This window comes from Amblyomma mixtum, chromosome 1 (assembly GCF_055824585.1).
Source record: "Amblyomma mixtum isolate Tamu chromosome 1, ASM5582458v1, whole genome shotgun sequence".
Classification (NCBI taxonomy): Eukaryota; Metazoa; Arthropoda; class Arachnida; order Ixodida; family Ixodidae; genus Amblyomma; species Amblyomma mixtum.
The window spans coordinates 182,189,855-182,212,675 of record NC_143012.1 but is presented as its reverse complement, the minus strand read 5'-3'; the positions used below and the strand labels follow the sequence as shown (position 1 = coordinate 182,212,675).

The 22,821-nt window shown below is 48.0% G+C and overlaps 1 protein-coding gene across 1 annotated transcript; it reads right to left on the bottom strand.

Moving 5' to 3' along the window:
- Positions 1-4,143: 4,143 nt before the first annotated feature.
- On the bottom strand, positions 4,144-12,229 carry LOC149370158 (uncharacterized). The gene is made up of 3 exons (XM_089577049.1): positions 7,182-12,229; positions 6,117-6,157; positions 4,144-4,567 (listed from the first exon to the last, which is right to left on the bottom strand). Exons 1-3 carry the CDS (start codon positions 7,282-7,284, stop codon positions 4,337-4,339), a joined length of 375 nt encoding a protein of 124 aa, XP_089433175.1. The 5' UTR covers positions 7,285-12,229; the 3' UTR covers positions 4,144-4,336.
- Positions 12,230-22,821: the final 10,592 nt, after the last annotated feature.

The following is a 22,821-nucleotide window of genomic DNA, read 5'->3' as shown; positions in this document are numbered from 1 at the left end:
CGCGGCAAACTACAGACAGTTGCGCAAATCAGAGAAAATCGAAGAAAAATTCTCTCGGCTTAACCGCGCGTTTGTTTGGGCTCAAATTTTGCACAGAGGTTGCATTTGGTGGTCAGTTTTGTTTTATACTACATTTAGGTGGGGTACTTGCCTGATTCAGTCAGAATTTTTTGGAAATCCCCATCGTATGTGGCGACGACGATCCAAAATTGAAAGACATCGCAGCAATGGTACCCGTAGCGCCATCTCGCACCCACCGGAGAAACCCAGCTGTGCTAAGTGGAGAGCTCGTTCCTCCGATGGCTGCGAGATGGCGCTACTGGTACCATTGCTGCGATGTCTTTCAGTTTTGGATCGTCGTCGCCACATACGATGGGGATTTCCAAAAAATTCTGACTGAATCAGGCAAGTACCCCACCTAAATGTAGTATAAAACAAAACTGACCACTAAATGCAACCTCTGTGCGAAATTTGAGCCCGAACAAACGCGCGGTTAAGCCGAGAGAATTTTTCTTCGATTTTCTCTGATTTGCGCAACTGTCTGTATGACAACTCGGCTTGGCTACCAGCGTGGCTACCAGACGGCTATTCAACTGCGAATACCGGCGCTGCTCAAAGCTCGCCTGATGTGGATCCTCGTAGTGACGCGCCAAAACTTTAAATACCAGCACGACACTAGCAACGTGCTCATGCAGCAGCAGAACTAGGTCCTGCAGTACATGAAGCAAGTGAGTAAGCGGAACAGCACTTCATGAAGTGAAATTTGAGATGATTATGCGTATTTCGCACAAGATGCGTACCTTTTCTAGCGGGTCACCTCCTTTGTCGAGGTCGTTGCCGCCAACATACAGAACGACAAAATCGTCGCGCCGAAAGCGCGTCTGTTCAGTCATTTTAGCTAGGCTCACATTGTCGTGGCCGCCAAAGCTGAACGTGCATGTCTAACTGCGAAAGCCGCAAGCGAGAACTGCATAGAAATTTCTGCTGGCTGTCGGCGACGAGCGCACCACGCACGAAAGCCATAGCTAAACACGCCTCAAAACGCGCGTGCCGAGGTTCACTAACCGAATGCCCGCGTACCACGCACGCGCGGCGCGGCGGGCGCACCTAGCGCAGGGTGCCTAGGATGGATGGATGGGTATGAGCGCCCCGTAATTGCCACCGTGCTCAGCTTTGTTAAGGCGAAAGCCTTTAATGCCTCATACTGTAGTTACCAGACGCGTCGGCAGGAGTGTCGGCAGGAGTGTCGACAGACGCGTCGGCAGGAGTGTCGACAGACGCGTCGGCAGCCGTGTCGACAGACGCGTCGGCAGATTTGTCCGCCTTTCGGCGTCACTGCTTAAAATGAAACTGCGCCGAGGGTGGGAATCGAACCAGGGCTTTTGTCATTTGAAGAGTAGACGCTACCACTCCGCCACGAAGGCTCGAGGTTCCAGCATGAATAAAGGCGCATCTAGTGAATGCATAGGTTTCAGAATTAAAATAAAAGGAATAAAGTCAAGAAAATGAAAATAAAAAACTAAAGAAAAATAAAATAAGATATGAAAATAAAAATAAAAAGAAGAAAAACAAGAAAAGGAGCAAAAATTACATAAATATGAAAAATAAAAAGTAAATAAATAGAAACTGCTCCAGGAAACGCTTTCGCCTTGCAGCACTTTAGAGAGCCAAAGTTCCCCCTGAATTTTTCTTCCTTTTTTTGCTCAACTGTGTTGTAAATTCTCATTAAAATTCGCCATCTTCTTTCACTACTGTTTCCTACGCTTTTAACCTTATGTTACCTCTCTGCTTATCAGACACCAATCCTCCAATCGCTTTTTGCTAACTTCCACCACAGATTTATTTACATGACCATTGTTATATTTCAACCCTAGGCCCTCAGGAAGAGTGATTGTACCTGCATCGACATCCGGATGGATACCATCACATTTGAGTATGAGGTGTTCAATTGTTTCTACAGATCTACCTCACGTACAGCACATGTGTCGTCTACGTTAAATTTTTTTTGTAGCTGTGCGTTCTAAGACACCCTGACCTAGCTTCAATTAGTAGGGCACTGCCTCTAGTGGTACAGAAAAATTATTTCCTGATCTGCCTTTTCCAGTATCGATATACACAATGCTTCTTTTCCATTGAATTAATCGAATTTTTAACTTACGCATTTTTGACCTGCTGTTCAATGCTCTTTCTTTCTCCGTCCTCGTGTCGGGCATACTTACTGTTTAATTTTCTAGTTCTTTTCCGCCACTGTGAGTCAATTCGCTCTTTCTCTACAAGTATTTAAATACATTACCTGCCCACCTGTTATCGTCCAATTTCCTCAGGCGCTCTTCATATAGTATTTTACTTTGAGCTTCCCGTGCTTCGAACGATGCCCAGCCCATACACCCTTGTACTGCCTCGTTTGTGGCTTTGCCATGGGCACCTAGTGCTAATCTTCCAACAGCTCTCTGATTTGCGTCTAATCTCGACTGAACTTCTGCCCTTAAGCACAGAACTGCACTGCCGAAAGTAAGCCCTGGCACCATTATTCCCTTCCAAATACCTCTCAGTACTTCATATTTGTTGTAACCCCATAATGCCCTGTGTTTCATTATCCCGGCGTCTCTTTGTCCGTTTGCCCTAAGAGCCTGTTCATGATTTTCCGGGTATATCTGCCCTTCGTTTAGCCATATCCAGAGGTATTTGTAACTGGCCACTCTGGGTATTTCGTGACCTTGTATTTTAAGCACCTCATCATTTGTGTCGTTGAAAACTATCACACCTGACTAAGTTGCGCTAAAACTGAAACCTAGAACGTCTCCGTCGCCACTACAATTCACCAAAGTTTGCAAATCTTCCTGGCTATCTGCTAACAGTAGAATATCGTCCTTATACATTAAACCTGGGAGCAGCTGCTCAACTACATTTCCGCCTAATCTGTACGCCAGATGATAACCTAGATTACTATGTTGTAGCCTTCTTTCTATATTTATCTCATATGAGCGCGTCCTCGCTTAAGGTGGAGCCACCCTTTTAACCACACGGCGCCGCCCAAACCTGTTTTCGAGCGCTCTCTCCACCACTGTGTTGCACGCGTCGAGCCCGAGCTCGCCGCTCTGCTGTCGTGCGGGCGTCACTGCTCCGTGCCTGCGTTCGCTCGGCTTTCGTCATCCTGCAATGCATGCCTGGGTGTTGTGTTCCTCAGTGCTCCAACCATGTGAGGAATAGTTAGAGGATGTTCCATTTTCCAAGAGACCCGAAAAAGAGGCATCTGTGTCTGGTCGGGATAAAGCGCGACAAGTGGCAACCGACGAATTCCTCATGTGTCTTTAGTGTAAGTGCCGCATGTTGGATCAGTGCTGTTTTTGTCAAGATTTACTGTTTTAGTGTTTAGTCAGCTAAGTGTCGTACACTTTTTGTATTGGTCAGATTTCATTTCCGGACTATTCGTCTTGCTCGGCGCAAAAACAAAATGGCACGCTTCAGCGTGCCATTTTTAGATTAAACACGCATAACGGAGATTAAACATGCATAAGACTCAAGCAGCACAAATTGATTGGGCCGACAGTGGCAGAAGAGTAGCGGAAATTAGCATGAATATTGGTCCTACATCAGCATTTGAGCAATCCGATACTTTTTCCAACAATGGCTCTTCATTCGTGCCAAGCATGGGCCTATACTCAGCCAGTCTAGCTACCAGAAATGACCCGTCATTCACGCCTGGGTTGGGCCTATGTTCAGCCAGTCTGTCCATAAACTCCCAACGTTCATGCCAAGACTATGCCTATGTTCAGCCGGTCTATGGATTATGGCCCGACATTCGTGCCAATAGTATGCAACATTCAACCGGTCTGTCAATAATGGCCCGACGTTCGCGCCAGGACTTTTAGAGGTGGCTTATCAACTGCAAGGCCAGTGGGAAATTGTATGCGATTGGGGGTCCCACCTAGTTTTATACCACACCTCTTGCTGTACATTCTGTAATTTGTTTTGTGGCCATGACGGCCAAGATTTCGTGCAAGACTGCACGCAGCCATTTGAGACATGTGGAGTGGACGTCAACAATGCAGACTAACTTTTCTTGTTCTCCGGAAGCTGCAGTTGCTATAAGTAATTCTTGACATATAAGCAGCCAGCAGAAGGCAAGAAAAGGGAACCGAAAAATAAAAAAAAACTTTATTTGAGACGCTCAGAAAGGGCAGGGGAAGCTTGTAGTAGGGAGGTGACGCGGGAAGGTCTCCATAGGCTAAGAGGTGGCATAGGCCGAGGAGGGGGAGGGTGCATGGGAAGTGGCAGGGACAGCAGGTGGGAGGGTCTGTGTGCAGGGGTCAGGGCCATGGGGGGCTGACTCAGCCTAGGGATTAACAGCTGGGGCCAAGATGGGTGGCTTGGCCGGCTGAAATTCTTCAGCATATCGCCTTTTTCTGCCACCTCCGCGATCGCAGGCTCCTGGCAGCCACCTCTGAATGAATCCCTGAGCCACTTTCAGGTAGACCCCCTGCTTCTCGCATATAGCATCTGCACAAGGCAAGTGTGCAGTCAAGGCAAAAAAACACAGACAAACAGACAAGGGGAAGTACACATGCTACCACACATACTGGGTCCTGCAGTTAAATTGTGCAGCATAAATGCCCCTCGATGAAGCTAGCCTTCTCCACCAACACTTAGCTACTGTCATGAAGTTGTCGAAAAATTACTTTGCCTCTTGGACAGGCCGTTTTGCAGGCTTGCTCTTTCTTGAGCTTTATCTAAGACCACAACCCAAACTAATCACAGACAATTACAGTAACAGCATATTCATCATATACACAAAATGATGGTGTAGCGCCACCGCTTCGGCACGCGGAAGACGACGAAGCGGTGGGCACGCGCAGGAGAACGCCGGCTCGCGCAGAAGAGAACGCTCGGGACTTCGGCCTCGCAGGACGCTGCCGCCGCTGCTCTGTCGCTACCTCTTCTCAGGAAGCCTGAAATAAACGTGGCCGCGGTCGCCTCCTGGGCGACCTCAACACTGGCCTCCGCATCGTGGTGACTCGGAGAGCCGCCCCTTCTATCCCAGCGGCGTCCCAGCATGGCAGGCTGGCAAGACCTGGATTTCAACCCCCCGCTTCCAGCGTTCCGGCCTGCAGGCGTCGGCGGGTGGTTCGCCCAACTGGAGGCTGCGATGTACTTGAACGGCATTACCATCCAGCCGTTTAAACACGCAGTCCTTTGCGACATTCTCCCGCCTGACCTCCTCTGCCGACTCGCCTGCCCTGCCTCGGGATGCCGGCCCTACGACGAGTTGAGCGCTGCCGTCCTCGTCTACTACGGCGCATCATACTACCCGCTGCCGCTCCATGATGAGGCGGACTCGCTTTCGCCGCCGCCAGCGCCTGCGCCCGCACCAGCATCGCACTCGTCTCCGGCTGCATCCTCGAGAATCAGCACGCCGCAACCGTCACTGGCCAGTACTCTTCCGCCCCAGTCCAGCGTCTCCGGCCTGGTTGCTTTAACAACGACCGCACCCTCGAATTCCTGCCCTCTCGCCAAGGACCTGGCTCAAGACGAGTGGCAGCCGCCCGAGCTTCTCGACCCTTCACGTCTGCAGCTGTGGCCGTTCCGCCCGCACAGCCCTGTCGTTTGGTTTCTGCAAGTGGACGCCCAGCTACACGTGAATGGCGTCCGATCACAGATCTGGCGGTACCTCCTCGTGAAAAGGGAGTTGCCCGCCGATCTCTTTACCCAGCTTGACCTTTCGCCGCCGGGTGAACACCCTTACGATGACTTGAAGGACGCCTTCTTCAAGTTTTTCGGCGCAAACCTTCTCCGCCCTGCATCTCACGCGGTACAACAAGCTTCGGCTCTAGACGCCGGTCCACTTGCGAGCACCCGTCCGACGGCTCCTGCTCAGCCCTGCTTGCCAGCTGTGGTGCCTGCCTTGGGACCACCACCAGAAGAGGTCTCTCTCGACACGTGCCCCACCTCTTCGGAAAGTAACCCGCCCTGCGGAGAGCCCCGCTCCTCGTCACATGTTCGCCTGTTCCCTCATGCCTCTCCCCGGTGAGCCCATCTGTCCTTCCTGTCGCGGAGCACGCATGCACGCCACACCAGGACCCTGTCGCTGCTAATGCGCAAGCCGCAATGCTTCCCACGGCTCCCTGGTCATCTGGCGGCTTCGCAAGTGACTCTGCCTCTGCGACAAACGAGACAGTCGCCGAAGGTGGCATGCATGCGACATGGACGCGCCTCAGCGGGCTCCCTCCAGCACCGCCTGTCGTAGCAGCACCAGCGCACCCCGTTCCTTCCGACGCTGACGTGCCGGTTTTGCGCCTCACTCCTCCATCCACCGCTGCCACTACCCAAGCAGCCCCGGCTTTCCAATCAGATGGCAGCCGCCCGTTGCTCGCTCCGCCTACGCCTGCCTTGCTGTTTCTTCGCCGCCTCGAGCGCCTGCGCCATCGCCTCCGGTACTACCGCTGCTGTTGCCACAGGCGGCATCATCTACCACACCCGCTGGGGCGACGCACTAAACACGCTTGCAAATCTGGACGCTGGTGTATCTTCAGGCCATCATCGAGCGCGCTGTCAGCCCTGCCACTTGCCCCCAAGACTTGTTCCCGGCCATCCCGTGGACGTATCTTGGATTACTTTTCAAGTCTGCTGCCCCTGTCCTCACCTTCCGCTTTCTGCCTCCCTCGCCCGTTGCGAAGCAGCCAGGCTCGACCGCCTGAGCTTTGTTCTCCAGCCTGACTGCCTTCCCGGACTACTGACCTGAACTCACCGGCCTTTCGTTCCCAGTTTATATTTTTCTTTTGTTCCACCCTCTCCTCTCGTGTTTTCTGTCCCTTTCGCACAAACCGGACGTTCGTGCTGGGTGGGGGCCTCTGTAGCGCCACCGCTTCGGCACGCGGAAGACGACGAAGCGGTGGGCACGCGCAGGAGAACGCCGGCTCGCGCAGAAGAGAACGCTCGGGACTTCGGCCTCGCAGGACGCTGCCGCCGCTGCTCTGTCGCTACCTCTTCTCAGGAAGCCTCAAATAAACGTGGCCGCGGTCGCCTCTTGGGCGGCCTCAACACTGGCCTCCACATCGTGGTGACCCCCACAATGGCAGAGTGCCAACAAACAAGGGCAGGCAAATAGTGTAGCAAAACAAGTTCTGTGATTAGAAATAAACGTTTCAAAGTCAAATACTAGAGCAATTAAAAATAAAATTTACCTGTTGCCACCCTGCAGATCCTCAAGCCAATAAATGGCTTCTTGCCCTTCTTCCCGTGCATACTATATAACCGCTGCACCTCCACGCCCTTGATGGCGCTCATTATACTGGCAGCCACCTCTTTTAAACTATTCCAGCCTAAGTGGACAAGCTGCTTCCGGTGAAAGTAAACAAATTCATAGTTATTTCGAACAAAACACCACACTTTAATGTCAATTCTTTCACAGAACGTAAATGTGTGACCTCCTGTTTAAATGCTTATATCTAAAGCAGAATATATCACTTTCGGTATGAAACCTTTACTATTCGAGCATGAAGTGCAGACCTCAGTCTTTTTTTTTGTTCATGCAAATACCAAAGATGTTTTGCCCCCTTAAAAAAGGTGCTCACTGCTCTATAATTTTGCACCACTCAGCAGTCTTAGTATTATCTTAGCTTCTGCGTAGACAATTATGTGCAGGATTCATTTCGCCTCCAGATCGACTACCCTGAAAACAAGCACCCTTGAATATTACAGGAATATTTGCGACTCCATACACATGAGTAATGCTGCACGAGCAACCTTCCTTACATATTTTCAACTAGCTAGTTGGGGCATGACTTAAGATAATGAAACTAGCCTGAATAAAATTATCAACTTTTGTGAGGCTGAACGCTTTGACCGAACGTGTAACCAATTCTCGTACACACTATGGCTCTATGACTAGCTAATTTCAGGTGGCAGTAAACCTATCTTTCGAAAGCGGTAGTTGAACCACTTTTAGTGATACCAGTAGAACAATACATCGAACATAACAATGGACAACTGCAGCATCGTCAGCTTCACCGTGTGTTCTGTATGGAAACAAATGGACTGCTTATAACAGTGCTGTCACAATGCATTATAGGTTATAATAATTGAAAGTGGTGACTGAGGTCCAACCTTAAAGAAACAAAAGCACGAAAATGCTACAACTGCATCAGCCGAAAGCTTACAGCACAAGAGCAAACGTGCAGAGCCGGAATGTCGAAAGTGTTAAGAGCATGCGACTACGCACTCGCAAGATGCCAGCTGTGTAAGGATGCTTGCATGCCGTAGTAACAAAGACTACCTTTTCTGAGTGCACCCACGCAGCAAAATACCCAGTCTGCTGCATAGGCCTGCGTGGTGCGCTGCATTGGCCACGTGTGTCATACACATACTCATTATGTCAGTGCACGCGTGTTGCCAGTGCGACTTATGTCTAGTAGAATGTAAACTTGGGTCACTGACCACGTCAAAAAGGGCGTTAGTTGACGTTTCGGTACCGCTACGGGTCCCTTGTTCACAGAGTGCCGACGAACAAAGGCAGGTAAATAGTGTAGCAAAACCAGTTCTGTGATTAGAAATAAACCTTTCAAAATCAAATACTATAGCAAATAAAAATACAATTACTTCTTGCCACTCTGCAAATTCTCAAGCCAATGAATGGCTTATATAGCCGCTGCACCTCCATGCCCATGATGGCGCTCATTATATTGGCGGCCACCTCTTTTAAACTTTTCGCGCCTAAGTGGAGAAGGTGCTTAAGCTGGAAGTAAACAAATTCATGGTTATTTTGAACAAAACACCACACTTTAATGTCAGTTCTTTCACAGAATGTAAATGCGTGACCTCCTGTGTGACTTATGTCTGCCGCACCAATCACTCGGTCCAGCAAGCTCCGCTGATTTGCAGTTAAGAACTGCTCCTGAAGCCAATGATGCAGAGGCTGACACGCAACCATGCTGTGACCACATGGCCAGGTGCAGTTAAGTATGTCTGGCTAATCAGAGCAGACCGTTGCCGTTTATGTCTCTAGTTCTTTTTTTCCTCCAATAGTGTGGCCCGAATGTCGGTTTAAGCAGCGCTCAGATCGGTGGCTCATGTCATCATCCTGCTCTTTTGATCAAGTATAATCTTTTCTTGGCATAACCAAGTTTTTCAATTATCTGTTATAGCCGTGTTATCTTGGCACTTCAATATTGTTATAAGCGCGTTTTACACAATAGAAGCACTGAGCACAGTGGGTGGCACAGTACAGCACAGAAAGACATGAGAATTAAAACAAAGTTTGTCCCTGCACGTGCATTTTCTTCCTTGTTGTACCTTACAGACTAATACCAAGAGCATTGAGTACGCACGCAACATTTTACCATTTAAAGTTCCCCGATTACAGGAATTTCCATCTGCATTGAAACAGTGAATGAACAATGCGAAAGTAACGCATTTATGTGGAGTTTTCAGGATTCCTTCCATTCAGAGCACATAACCACGGAGCTTTAACGGCTTTATTCACAAATGACATTCATCTGCTGTTGATGTTTAGATTTCTTAATACCTGAATTACATTAGGCAAGCAATAATTTGCCAAGCATTCAGCTTTGAAAGTCACTGAGACTTGAATGACACATCAGGTCGACTGCCTCCAGTCCTTGCACCTGGACGTTTTTCAGTGGGAATATGGTTAATATCTGTGTTGTCGCTTCGGTATAAAGCTCTTTGTAGCTGAGCTAGAATTTCGATCATCTTTTCACCTAGGTATATCTCATAAAGGACGAAATTCCATGGGTCTCTGTATAGCAGGCGCTCCAATGTAAAGAGCGCGGATTTATGTGCGCTTCCACTCTGGTCTTCAAAGCCGCTGATATCGAGCCGTGAAGCTTGTGAAGTCTCGTCTGTTCGCCTTGTATCTTCTTGTTTGAGGTGCCGAAAATTGAAAGAGCATGGTCAAGAAATTGGAGATTGAGCTTTGTTGAGCATGCAGTCAGCAGCTGGAAGTCGATCCTTGCGGTTGCGTTCCTCGAGAAATGCAATGAAAGCGCGGTATTGTTCACGGAGCCCTTCCACAACAGCATGGAGTAAGAGACAACACGTTTGACAAAGATGTAGGAGCTTGTGACGCTGCACATCAAGCAGCTCCTGCACATGTGTAAGCCATTCTTTGCTTCTGCGAGAGAAAGTAGTTGTAAATGCCGAGGGCGAAGTCCTAGGTGTACCTGGGGGAGCTTCCGACATGCGGATGTCGCATATAGGAGAAATAAGTGGCAGAGGCACTTGGCTCTAAACAGTCCGGGAACAGGGAGTGTCAGTAAAGTGCACGAAGACAGGCGCCAAGAAAAAGCGTAAGCTTAAAATTGCGTGATGCGTACTACTCATGCACTCGAAGACAAAATCATGTTATCTTAGTCCTTTATGGGGGTAAATCCACTGAAATCATGGCGAGCCCCTTTTAGGTTAAGATTACACCTTCGTCAGGGGACTAACTGCGTACAGTGTAATGGTTGGGCTGTAATCGGGCTGATATTCCGTTTGGTCAAGTGCAAGTACAAACCTCTAACTACTAACGTTAGCCTTCCTCAGATGGACTAACGCTTAAGTCATGAAAGTGCTAGCGCATGCTTAACTTTCTGGTGCATGCTTGCTCCCACTCGGAATAAGCTTATGCTTATTCCTACAGTTAAACTATAGTTAGGGATGTTCTTCATCTGCTCAAGCTTTAACACACCCGAAGACAATAAGCCGTGTATGGAGCAGAGTATCACGAAGCAATTGTCGGGAAGCATTGATGTGTGTCGCCGAAGTAAGGGATTTTTCAGTAGAGAAGACTCCTCACTAATGACATGTAATTGCGAATTGTTCCTGTCAAGCTTTACAGCCACAAGGTGGCTGCTGTGTGCAGCTGCTGTTCGCACAATTACATCTGCTTCCGGCAGTACTGTGTTCAGCTTTATTTTGCGTTCACGGCAAAATCTGCAGACCCCGCCGTTTGCAAAACGCGGCACTACCCTATCTTCTGCAGTGACAGGTTTTCTCCGGCAAAACCAACCACAAAAACAAGGGAGTGCTATCTCGGAACCGCCGAAAAGAAATGTTAAGCCCTCCTAGTAAGGACGCTTTTTGTCATGTTCTAGCGACGCGATTATTTGAATATGCCAAATCTTTGCACATCGGTCAATTTGGCAAGGAGTAGCAGGTGAAAATAGCTGAATTTTCTCGTACATTTTGGGTGGAGATTCATGATTGAAAAATGCACTGGCAATATTTTGCGCGATCTGGCAGCCGAGCTGAGAGGACTGCAAATTTTTAATTCGTCACTATACAACGACAGGAATGCCTATTTCGCTGTGCCTTCTCTGAATGAAGCATGCTCTTTGACAAAGTGGCATCTGAACAATCCCGAAGCTTTTGGCGGGAATCCTTTCCTGCCTGATCCAAAACTGCTTCAACTACTTCATCAGACGACAGCATAACTTTAAGCGAATGTTACAACGGTATGTAAAAAGCACACACCATGAACTCTCGAGTTAGTTTCGCCTGAAAGTTTAAATTCTTCTGGCTGAACATAACGAAGCCTTCTCTGCACGTATGTCAGAACGGCATGATCCCTTTGAAGGTCGGCCCGCATATAATCGACAATGCCAACGCCCAAAGTTTGCATTTCATCGCGCAGACTCATGCTGCCGTTCTCACGGCCTCCAAAGTGCGCCGCAGAACTGGAGATAACAGAAATTGCACAAACACCTTAATATCATCAGATATGTGATGTACAACGCTCCACAGTAAACAGCACGTCTCTGTCGTCTACAAGAAAAGGAGCATCAAATGGCGCTTGACTTGGTCGAGCTCACATTGAAGGCTGTCGTCGTTTAGCGGATGCCCATTTGCTCGCCAAGTCTAGCCAGACGCAGCCTCGATGTAGTCAGGTGATGGGCATTCGTTCACGCTGGTATCCGATGAGGTTACCTGGTCACTGCCGCTGCATGGTTTTTAAACATAGGCGTCCTTCATAAATTCACGGTGCTTTCTGTTGAGGTGCTGGTGGTATGATATGTAGGCGCCAGAAGGCTCAGTGTAGAAGCAGTGAGGAGATTTGGGGAGCGTGCATCAGCCGTTGTGTGCTTGAGGTGAGCACTGACAGTGGGTGCATTCAGATGGCAGAAGTGGGGGCATCAAAGCCAGATCGTACATTGCGGTGATAAAGAAATATGACCCGCCGCTCGTGACGTTGCTCAGGTCCCCGAAACGGCTCAATACCAGAGAGCGCAGTCTCAGATGTGGTGTTATCACTTCCCACACTGATGATGATTTGCTCCACCTTGTCGCTAAACCCACGGTTCTCCCTTGAGTGCATTTCGGTGCCCTGCACATGTCGCACAGTACTTGCCCAGTTTTCCGCCCTGACTTTCTGTACTTCCGCAAGCAGAAGAGCCTGCACATTCCTGGTCTTGAATGTGGTGTTCAGCGCTGCCACTCCATTCTTAATCTGCGCCAAAATAAGTTCCATAGGGTTCAATTCACAGTAGTAAGGAGGCAGCCTGAGGACAGCACACCCGGCACTCTCAGCAGTTGTATCAACCCGGTGCTTTATAAATTTAGTCTTGACGGTGGCCACAATGTCAAGCAGCTGCTTCTTCGTCATGGTGGCGTGGCACGGTACAGCCTTCGAGCCCACACCCAGCCTTGGATGTCTGCATTCCGTCACGAGAGTGACGGGATGTTCTCCACGCGTCTGGAATGGTAGGACGCATTGTCCATGACGATGACGCTTCGCGGTGGCAGCTTATTGCGGACAGAGCTAAACCATGTCTCGAAACGGTCGCTGTCCATCTCATCTTGGTAGTCGCCTGTTGTCTTTCCCAAGAATACAACCAGGCAACCTTCAACAAATTCGTCCTCACTACTGATGTGAGTCACGATCAGCCGCTGCCCTTTTCCTGGTGGCTGCTTCCGCCTTTTATGGTGGCCATAGCTCCGTTGTCAAGGCGCGCAAGTACGCGTCGCGTGATGATTCCATCGTCTCATCAGACCACAACTTGCACAATGTGTGGCCGGCGGTGACCCACGTTTCATCAAGGTAAAATATTTTGCTGCCTTTTTCCCTGTAACGGGCGATATCGTGCAGGTACTTATGCTCCCACCGCAACAAGTCATCGCGTTCGATGAGCAAGGAGTTCCGCCGACGTTTCTCGTTCTTGAAGCAGATGTCCAAGAGGAGGCGGCGGATGGTCCATGGCTGAAGTGTCGGCAGCTCTTCTGAGGCGTCCGCGGATGCTAATTTTGAAGCATTCGTCTCGACTGTTACGACCTCATTGCGCCGGAAAAAGCTGTGCACGCAGTTTCTTAATGCAGTCAGTACGAAGCTGCTATAACTATGTATGCGCTTCTTGCAGCCTTCATGTCTAGACCGCTTCCGTAGAGGCTTCCGTAGCTCTCCGTCCATGTTTCTCGCAGCGCTCCTGACATCAAAAACCTTGCGTACGCTCAGACCGGCTTACCCTCCCGCGGATCTCCGTGATCGCTGCTTTCAGTTCGTCTTCTCGGAGCTTCATGTGAACATTCAGCACTACTTGGTGAGCGCCCACTGCTGCTCTTTTCGAACAACCCCTTCGGTGTCGTCGCGCTGTCCAGAAGCGCCTGAGGCGTACCTGATCACTGCGCAGTCGGTGAAGGCGAGCTCGATGAAGCATGGAGGCTGTCTCCTCCGTCGGTCCACGAGAGTGCGCAGTTCGATAGAAGCGCCGCATTCAGCATCACCAGCGAAGAGGATTAGCTGCCCTTGTTCACGGCGACGCCGTCGCCGGACGCCGGCTTCACGCCAGCGTTCCTTGTCTTCTCCGAACTACAGCGCCTTTGGTCAAGGCAGCTCGATGGCACCTGCCTGGCTCGTCCGTCACCGCTGACGGGGCGTCCGATCACAACAGTGCCCATTTGCTCGCAGAGTCTCATCAGACGCGGCCTCGTTGTAGTCTGGTGATGGGCATACGTCCACGCCGGTATCCGATGACGTTACGTGGTCACTGTCGCTGCGTGATTCGTAAATTGAGGCATCGTTCATAAAGTTTGCTTTCTGTTGAGGTGCTGGCGGGATGGCTTGTCGGAGTCGTACATGTTCCCCTCCTGGATTGTTTTCGCCCATTAAATTGTTTCATCCAAATCGGCAAGCTTTTACAAAAAATTTCTCCAGTAGTCATCTTGCTCTTGTTCTTCACGACATGCATCTTGACTGCAACATCCCCCACGATGCTTTTTGTCTTGGCTTTGAAAAAGCTGATAGGTCGCTTAGTTATGCAAGGCTGGTTTTCTCGTGCTTTAACTTGCATTTAATAGCTCTAAACTGAATCCAAGCTTAAACAGCCAGCCGCCGGCAGGTTTACCTGGCAAATTCATGCTATGCATCCTGCCTTTCCCTGCAATATTGGACGTCCACAAACGCATTGCCCTTTGGCCTCAGCTTTTTATTGCCTTCATTATGACGTTCCCTTCAGTGTTTTTTCATATGCCTGCACTGACGGCTGCATGAGGTGTGCCATTTTTCGATCAATACCAGCGTTTCTGTTCTCCAAAACATTTTGCATGCTCTAGAATGCCTTGTCTGCTAATTGTACTAAGAATGCACTAATATTTTTTTTATTATCAGCATAACTACATTTTCCTACTGATAAGGCCTTACCGAGAAAGGTATATATTTACTGTACTCTGGTTCAAACACTCCGCCATTAATATGGCTCACAATGTAGCATGGTCTCCCCAAAAGGATCCTCATATGTCCACCCACAACCTACGATATTTACACCATAGCGTGTACTTAACGTCGCCGTCTTCCAAGTTACTTGCGTTCAAATCCTCTGTATGGCATCAGCTTGGGTATTCTAATAGCACAAGGCGCAAATCTAACTTAACTAGAATTTTGTAATAAGTTCAGACCTGAGCAACTTATTTTATTCTCTGAGACTGTTATTGAAGCTTTAGTTTCACAGCACTAAAGGTGAATCTTGAAATTTAACATTACTTCAGTCGCCTGCCTATGAAGGTTGCATTCACCATATACTCTCTGTAAACTCCAGGAACACCCCCGAGGCATTCCAGTGCGGCTGTCGCTTTCCCTCAGTATCTAATCGTGGGTGCCCTTGTTGGGACGAGACTCGCAGCTAGCACCGGTATCGAAGCGGTTTGCTATGTTTAGACGCTTCGTTCTTATCTGCCTGCCTATGCCGTTGATCATGCTCTGGAAATTGGTCCCTGAGGTACTTAGCAAGGAAATGTCACCAGTGAATTGCAGACTGCTAAGGTATTATCAATCACCCATTAACAGCGTATAGCCACGTATTACAAACTGTTGTCCCCATCCGAGACTGTTGAACATTACTTCAGTTTCCTACATATATATCTTGCATTCACCATATGGAGTCTGTAAACGCCAGGAGCACCTGCGCGGCATCTGTCACGCTGCCGCTTTCCCCCAGTATTCAATCGTGGGTGCCCTTGGCGGACCGAGACTCGTATCTAGCGCCGGTATCGAAGCGGTTTGCTATGTTTAGACGCTTCGTTCTTATCTGCCTGCCTATGCCATTGATCATGATCTAGAAATTGGTCCCTGAGGTACTTAGCAAGGAAATGTCACCAGTGAATTGCAGACTGCTAAGGTATTATCAATCAGCCATTAACAGCGTATAGACACGTATTACAAACTGTTGTTCCCATCCGAGACTGTTGAACATTACTTCAGTTTCCTACATATATATCTTGCATTCACCATATTGAGTCTGTAAACGCCAGGAGCACCTGCGCGGCATCAAAGTCACGCTGCCGCTTTCCCCCAGTATTCAATCGTGGGTGCCCTTGGTGGACCGAGACTCGTATCTAGCACCGGTATCGAAGCGGTTTGCTATGTTTAGACGCTTCGTTCTTATCTGCCTGCCTATGCCATTGATCATGCTCTGGAAATTGGTCCCTGAGGTACTTAGCAAGGAAATGTCACCAGTGAATTCCAGACTACTAAGGTATTATCAATCAGCCATTAACAGCGTATAGCCAAGTATTACAAACTGTTGTTCCCATCCGAGACTGTTGAACATTACTTCAGTTTCCTACATGTATATATTGCATTCACCATATGGAGTCTGTAAACGCCAGGAGCACCATTAGCGACCAAGGCGCAAGGCTGCCACCCTCTTTTATGATCACCCTTCGTCGAAATCTACACACACAAGTTTGGAAATGATTCTCATTTCCCGCACAACTGTTCTGCCTGTGGTGGGAGATGATAGCACTTGTCTGGAAAAGTGGTCCGCCGTACACCGTCTTCCAGTTTAACACTACCCGCATCCTTGGCCCAAGTGGTATCGCAGGTAATCGGCGCGTTCATGCGTAGCCCGGAGAGCAAACTCTCAGGCTCCTGATGATACCCAGCCAAGCCCATGCATTCTTTTGCAGCCGATCTATAGTTTTTCTAAAGACGAGCCTTTGGAACAACCGCACGGTAAAAACGATTTCCCCACCCCGGCGTGAGCCAGCAAATTATTTTACATGCGGTTACAACCGGGACTTTTTCATTTCTTCTCCGTATCTCCGTGTTCATGTGCTGCAAAGAACATAATCCATCATACCTTCTCAACAGTTCAAAAACATCGCTGTTTGCTTCAGTGGTGCAGTAATTTGTCATACCAAGGTATCATCGAAAGATTCGTTAGCCGACACCAGAGCGGTCAGACAGCGTCTGGCGGCTAGCGCCTCCAGGTAGCCGCCTCTCTTTAGTGCGCCAACATTTTGGAGGATTCTTCATATCCTCTACTGGCGGTGACAGCTACAGTAACACAGAACCTTCGCTTCATTGGCACGCTGTGCCAGGATCGCTGTACTAGGCTCTTACTGAAGGCGACTGCACGAATACAGTCTAGGCTGCATTTTTGCGCGTCTGCGCCAGTTTTCATGTTCGATAGCTACTACTAACATGTAGCCTTACTATACCATTATGGTGTGCAATCGTCGAAAGTAGCTTAAAAGATATGCTGGTTCACAGAAAACAAAAGAAAGGCAATTGAAGCAACTTCATTGAAGAGCATGAAACATGATGGCACACGCTTCATGCCCTGGGCCTAATAATAGTGCACTGATTAGCAAGGAAACTCGCCAGTTTGTTTTAATTTTCTAGAATCTCTACATTTTAAACATTGAACGCAATGCAGTTTACGTGGAGTCTACTAATCCTTTACAAGCTCAAAACCAAAAAAAAAAACAGAAATGGGAGAAGGCTGACGGATCGACTTACGGCATTGAGAGCGGGTAGCACATGAGCAAAGCACGCAGACTATATTTCGAAACGCAGCCATCACTAAACATAGCAACAATTCGCGGCATTTAGATGGCAATTACCGTTCTCTTTACTTTGCATTTTGTTTAATTGCTTTGTTGATTTGTTTAATTTCCTTTAACAGCATGCAGGTCGCGCGTGTTCTACAAGGCAGGACAGCAATAAAATATTATGCATCGTGCCAGAAAGAATATGCATAGGTTTTATTTACAGTGATGCTCAGAGTGATATGGGCACGACCTCATGGCTGGTCTTTGAAAGAGGTGATTAGCCGGGTGGCCAGGACCCCGGTCGGCAGTTATGCGGGGAGACCCAGTGCATGCTCTAGCATCGCGAATGTTTGCCGCAGGTCACTTTTGAAATGCATGTGAAAGACCCAGTACATCTGCAGCACACAAGAGATGGCGGCGATGAAGTCATCCCCCTGTACTCTCAGCCCTTCTACTGCAGCAACGCAGGGCTCGAATGCGAACGGGTTGTGCTACGAACGGATAGCGGCAGTTCTGGTCCTGCAACGGAAAGAAAAATAGCTGTTAGCAAGATCCTACGCTCCGCGTGCAATATCTAACTTTACCTGACAGAACAGCCGCTTCGGGTTCTCTTTAAAGGGAGGGTGAAATGGTTTTTTGACAATTCGAGGTTATTCGAAAACTCAAATCTATGAAGCTCCTTGGTATTGCGTGCAAAGTAGTTTTGCGCTAGCATTTAAAATGGCGACGCAATCACCGATTAAAGCCACGAAGATTTTCAGGCTTCTCCTCACTGGGTTGGAGAAGTGCGGAAAAACTGGTGGTGACGTCACAACTGACTACATTTCAGATGTTCACTGCCTTTGTCTACATGCTGCCACGCGTCTTCCGATGCCTCGAAAAAATGCGTTATGAGCTTCACATTCGACGGCATTCTTTTTCATCCTTGAAACAACCGCTTCATCGCTGGAAACTTAGCGCCGCCGTACATGACGTCATCACTGGGGCCTCTGCCTGTCTCTGTGCACTGCAGGGAAGCCTGAACGCCGATGCCCGTATAGTCGGCGATTACATCACCATTTCATATCCTAGCACAAAAAGATTTCGCATGCTTTACCTGCAAGATTCAAGCATTCAGCTGGGCTAAAATCATCGAATTCTAAAAACTGTTCAGTTGGGATCAAGTTCAACACCGCGGTGGCGAAGCAGTCTGGAATTCAGGATTGAACAGTCAATAAAAAAAGTGAATTGTGGATCATTTGCATTTCAGTCGAGAAAATTGCGCACTTACATTTTTTTTTTGTCTTCTTCCAGCGCACCCGCGCAAGCTGTCTCATAATGCTGAACAAGGACCGAAGCGCTCTTGCTCTTCAGGGTTTTGCGGTACAGAACTTCTGCGTGCTCATTCAAAAATTTCAAAATATTTTTTTCCGCGTATTGCCCGCTCAGCCGCTTGAACTCCTCGTGCAGCTGAAAATTATAAGGGTGTCAACCTAAATATCACATAACCTGTTCGCTTTCGATCGTTAACGTGTAAAAAATGATAAGTTATATTCGAATCTTGACACTGGTTAATTCCAGCTGAATTGAAAGGAAATGTTTTAACATGCGTTTTGAAGATGTCTATTAATTGTTGCATACCTCTTCAGCATCCGCTAATTCCGGGTATTCTGCAATCACCTCTTGCACAGTGGCGTTGGTCGTTCTGATCCACTTCCTTCGCTCCGTATATGCCCGGTGCATGACGTCTCGCAGGCGTCCTGTGCTTCGTTTTCTTTTTTGATTCTTTTTTCATGTATTCGATATGGGCATGGACTGTCACATCGTCTTCCCAGTCGTTTAGCAGGATGTCCTTCATTTGATGGCAATGCAAAACGGCAGCCAAAAACCAATAGGCCCAAAGTATCACCCAAACGTGGTACTCAGTCAAATCAACACGTTCGATATACTACTCAGAAGAGCAGCCACGAACACCAAACTGACTGCAGCTTATTCTCTTTTCTGTCTATCGCTGGCTTGAAGTCAAGAAGGCGTACTATGCTTCTACTAAACGAGAACAGAGCGATTTCTTACCAATCTTGATAATGACCTCTTCGGTCCCTTCGTGCTGGCGAGTGGTCTGCTTTTGACCTTCATTCTCTTAGCCTCCACTTCTTCAAGGTCGACGATTTTTCGTCTTTCATTTTTCATGCGGCTCTTCAGAGCCATCTGCCAGGACCCCGGGAGATATAAGAAAAAGGAAGACAAAAATCGCATATCTCCCGATAGCAACAGGCCTCCCAAAGCCCACAGGAAAAACATTCATGAAATCTAATCAGAAAAAGTGGTCTACAACAAAAATTGCTTAAAATTCTGAAACATTCTAAGCTTTACTTTCCAAGATTTACTTACATAACTAGTTCTGGTCTGGTCCCGAAGAGCAGGATATTTAAAAAAGGAGGCGTTTTGCCGCCTCCACATACAGGCTTCCTGGGTATCTGGTGTGTCATAATAAGTGCATATTGAGCACAGTTATTGAGACTGTTCCTTGCAGTTTTGTAGTGACAATACAGACAAGTAAAGCACTCAAAATTTTGCCCCATACTGGTAACTCTGCGAGCACCGCGCAAGCTGAAAGATTTCAATCAAGAAGCTTGCAGGCAAAGCAACCTCTCCGTGCACGTAACTCGTCAGAATCGCCAAAATTCGTTTGGCCACAGCACCGAGGGCAACCGCGTATTCAAAATTCTAAAAACTGATATGGACATTACTTACGGTGGTCAACACGGCTCTCGATGATTAAGGAGCCTGGATTTCTTGATGGATTGATGGTTCGGACTCGCAAACATTGACATTACTCGACGCAGGAAAAGAAGGTTAACTATTTATTTACACATAAATAAACAAGAAACGAGGACAAAACTACTTGCAACATGACTGAACCGTTGATTAGACGAAATCAGCCCCCGCTTAACCGAGAACGCTTAGATTTAAGCGCTTTGTTTCCGCCCTTGGCGGGGACAGCAACCAATAACAAAAAAGGCAACACTTCACACGAATCGATGGTTAGGAAGAGGAAAATGAAGTTTCCGTCAGCTAATCAAAGACTGGGGAAAGGATATCGGCTAACCAAATACTTAGGAAGGGAGAGGCTCCGAGCACACATACAACAGCACAGAATTCACTGCATTCCGAACCTCTGCCTTCTACGTTTCCTTTCCGCACACGTGCATACGGGGCAAACTGTATGCCTCGCGAACAATCACTCCAGGTTCTTTATAAAAAAAAAAAAGAAGAAAGCTGTCGCCGAGCGGTCAAGCGCGCAGTGGCGACGACAGCTCTTCTGAGTACTCAAAGCTCCAACGACCCATTGGCGCCGCATCGTACACTGATAGGCCACCGTACACCTGCGTCCTCACAGTGAGCTATGTACATGGGCAGAGCGAATGACTGACGCGCAGGGAAACGAGAAGGTTAAAAAAACATCCACTGGCCACAAACACGACTCCAGGCATTCAAACACTGAACACTGCAGAAAACTGGGTGCTGGAAAAATATGTGGGGTGGGAAGGCAAGAAGGAGAGGAAAGTGTTCAGGCGGCGGTGCCGCCGACAACAATAGAGCAGCTGTCGAGACTCATGCGCGGTTCCACGAATTTGGTAACCCTCCGACCGGGGACAGGTGCACATGTCAAAGTAGCTAGCTCGCGCCGCACAGCTGTGCTGGCGACTGAATGACGCATCAGAAAGTTCAGCGAACTTCACACTGATAGTTTTCAATATTAGTTGACCAATCTGCAAGTTATAACGTCTTAGCTGTATTCCTTTGTACTATAACACTGCCAATGCTATGACGACAAAAGCGTTTTTCTAACTGAAAAAGGCTAGTTTTAAAAAAGTCCCAGGTGAAACAGAAAAATAGGAACAGAAAGTCGTTATTCCTGACAATGTGAACTAAGGGAAATAAGTTGCATTTGTGCAGAAATTGAAACAACGAGCGCGGATGTCGTGAAATAAAATATTTATAAACTAATTAAAGAATCTAAGACTATCATTCGTAGCAACTAAGTACGCATTTGTTGTTAAAACAGATCTATTTAGTTGATCAGTGGATTATCTTTTTTGTCCGGCTTTGGTGCACATTATATCAGGCTGGACACTTGTGCAAACCCTTGCGACGTGCCATATAAGAATAATGAATTTATTATACGTACGGCTATACGACAGAAGATCGGCGTGCATCCACCGCTGATGCTGTGCCGCAGATCAGAAGTGATTGTCTTTCCTCCAGCAATTTCATCCAGCTGACCGTTCAGCTGGTAAGTCAGTTCTGACAGGCGGTAATTGCCTTTCATTTTGAGAGGCTGCGGCTCCTGCCTGTTTAGCGTGAAGTGAAGCCAAAAATGAATGGTCGTTGGTTATAACGCTGCATGCACGAAACTATGCCAATTTATTACCACTATCATGCTGCGAAGTGAAAAAAGGCGAAATTGCAGACATAAAACGTTTTTTTTTTTACCTCTCTGCTGCTGATGTTGGAGGTGTGTTGAAACTTTCAGTATCAGTGTCCACGATGAGGTTCAGCTTACTCTGCTCCTCGTCCGTGGTGTCGTTTTCCATGTCTATGAAATCTTCAAACTCCTTGTCGTAAATGTGTAAGATAAAGGTTTCTATTACTTCGAGTAAAAGTTCGAGATACGCTAAAGAAATAACATGACGCGGTGTCATACTAATCTGTCAGCCCGCATTATACGGCGCATGCTGTAAATATCGTCACCCTGCACAACTAAGACACGTACACGCGAGCATTATACGTCAATAAGTATTAAACTTGTAGCCCGATGGTCGTTTGTTTCGAGAGCACAGGTGCCTATTGATCTAGACCTCAGTTTTACTCAACTAGGGAATCACAAAGCAAGCGATTATCTAAATTGCTTTCTCTGCGGCATCACTTGCGTTCTGACAGCGGCTTGCATGTCCTGTGACACTGACACTAAATGCAGTAGGATGTGCGCCAGACTGGAAACTCGGTTGAACTGGAAGACTTATTTCTGATGGTTTATGGTTTATTGGGGTTTAACCTCCCAAAGCGACTCAGGCTGTGAGAGGCACCGTAGTGAAGAGCTCCGGAAATTTCGACCACAAATTTCGAGCACAATGGACGAGCATCTAGCATTTCGCCTCTATCGAAATTCGACCGCAGCGGCCGGGATCGATCCCGCGTCTTTCGGGCCAGCAGCTGAGCACCATAACCACTGAGCCACCGCGGCTCACGATCAGCTTCCACACAGTTGTTAATTACAGAATTCTAACAAACCACGGGGCTGCTGTGAGAATACGGCATGCGAAAGCGCATGCAGACCACATATATAGCATCGCACATGCATATTGCCAAGGAAGAGCTCAGATAGCGTATATTTAAGGCGCAATATAATGTACAGACATTATCGCACACAAGCAAATAAAAACAGAAACGAAAAAACTTCAGCGTTCGGTGCAGAATCACATGCCTCTTACCTGAATGCTCAAAGAATCCGAGACGGTGGCCTTTAATTCGATGCTGAGGAGGGCCTGCCGCACGTCATCTTCACGAAGAGCGCGT

Bases quoted from the DNA above. Each gene is read 5' to 3' on its own strand.
- LOC149370158 (XM_089577049.1), bottom strand. From the start codon at position 7,284: ATGAGCGCCATCAAGGGCGTGGAGGTGCAGCGGTTATATAGTATGCAC. The intron at 6,158-7,181 runs GTAAATTTTATT...CGTTTGTCGCAG, and splicing joins GATCTGCAGGGTGGCAACAG to AGGCAGAGTCACTTGCGAAG. The intron at 4,568-6,116 runs GTGGGAAGCATT...TATGTGTGGTAG, and splicing joins CGCCAGATGACCAGGGAGCC to CATGTGTACTTCCCCTTGTC.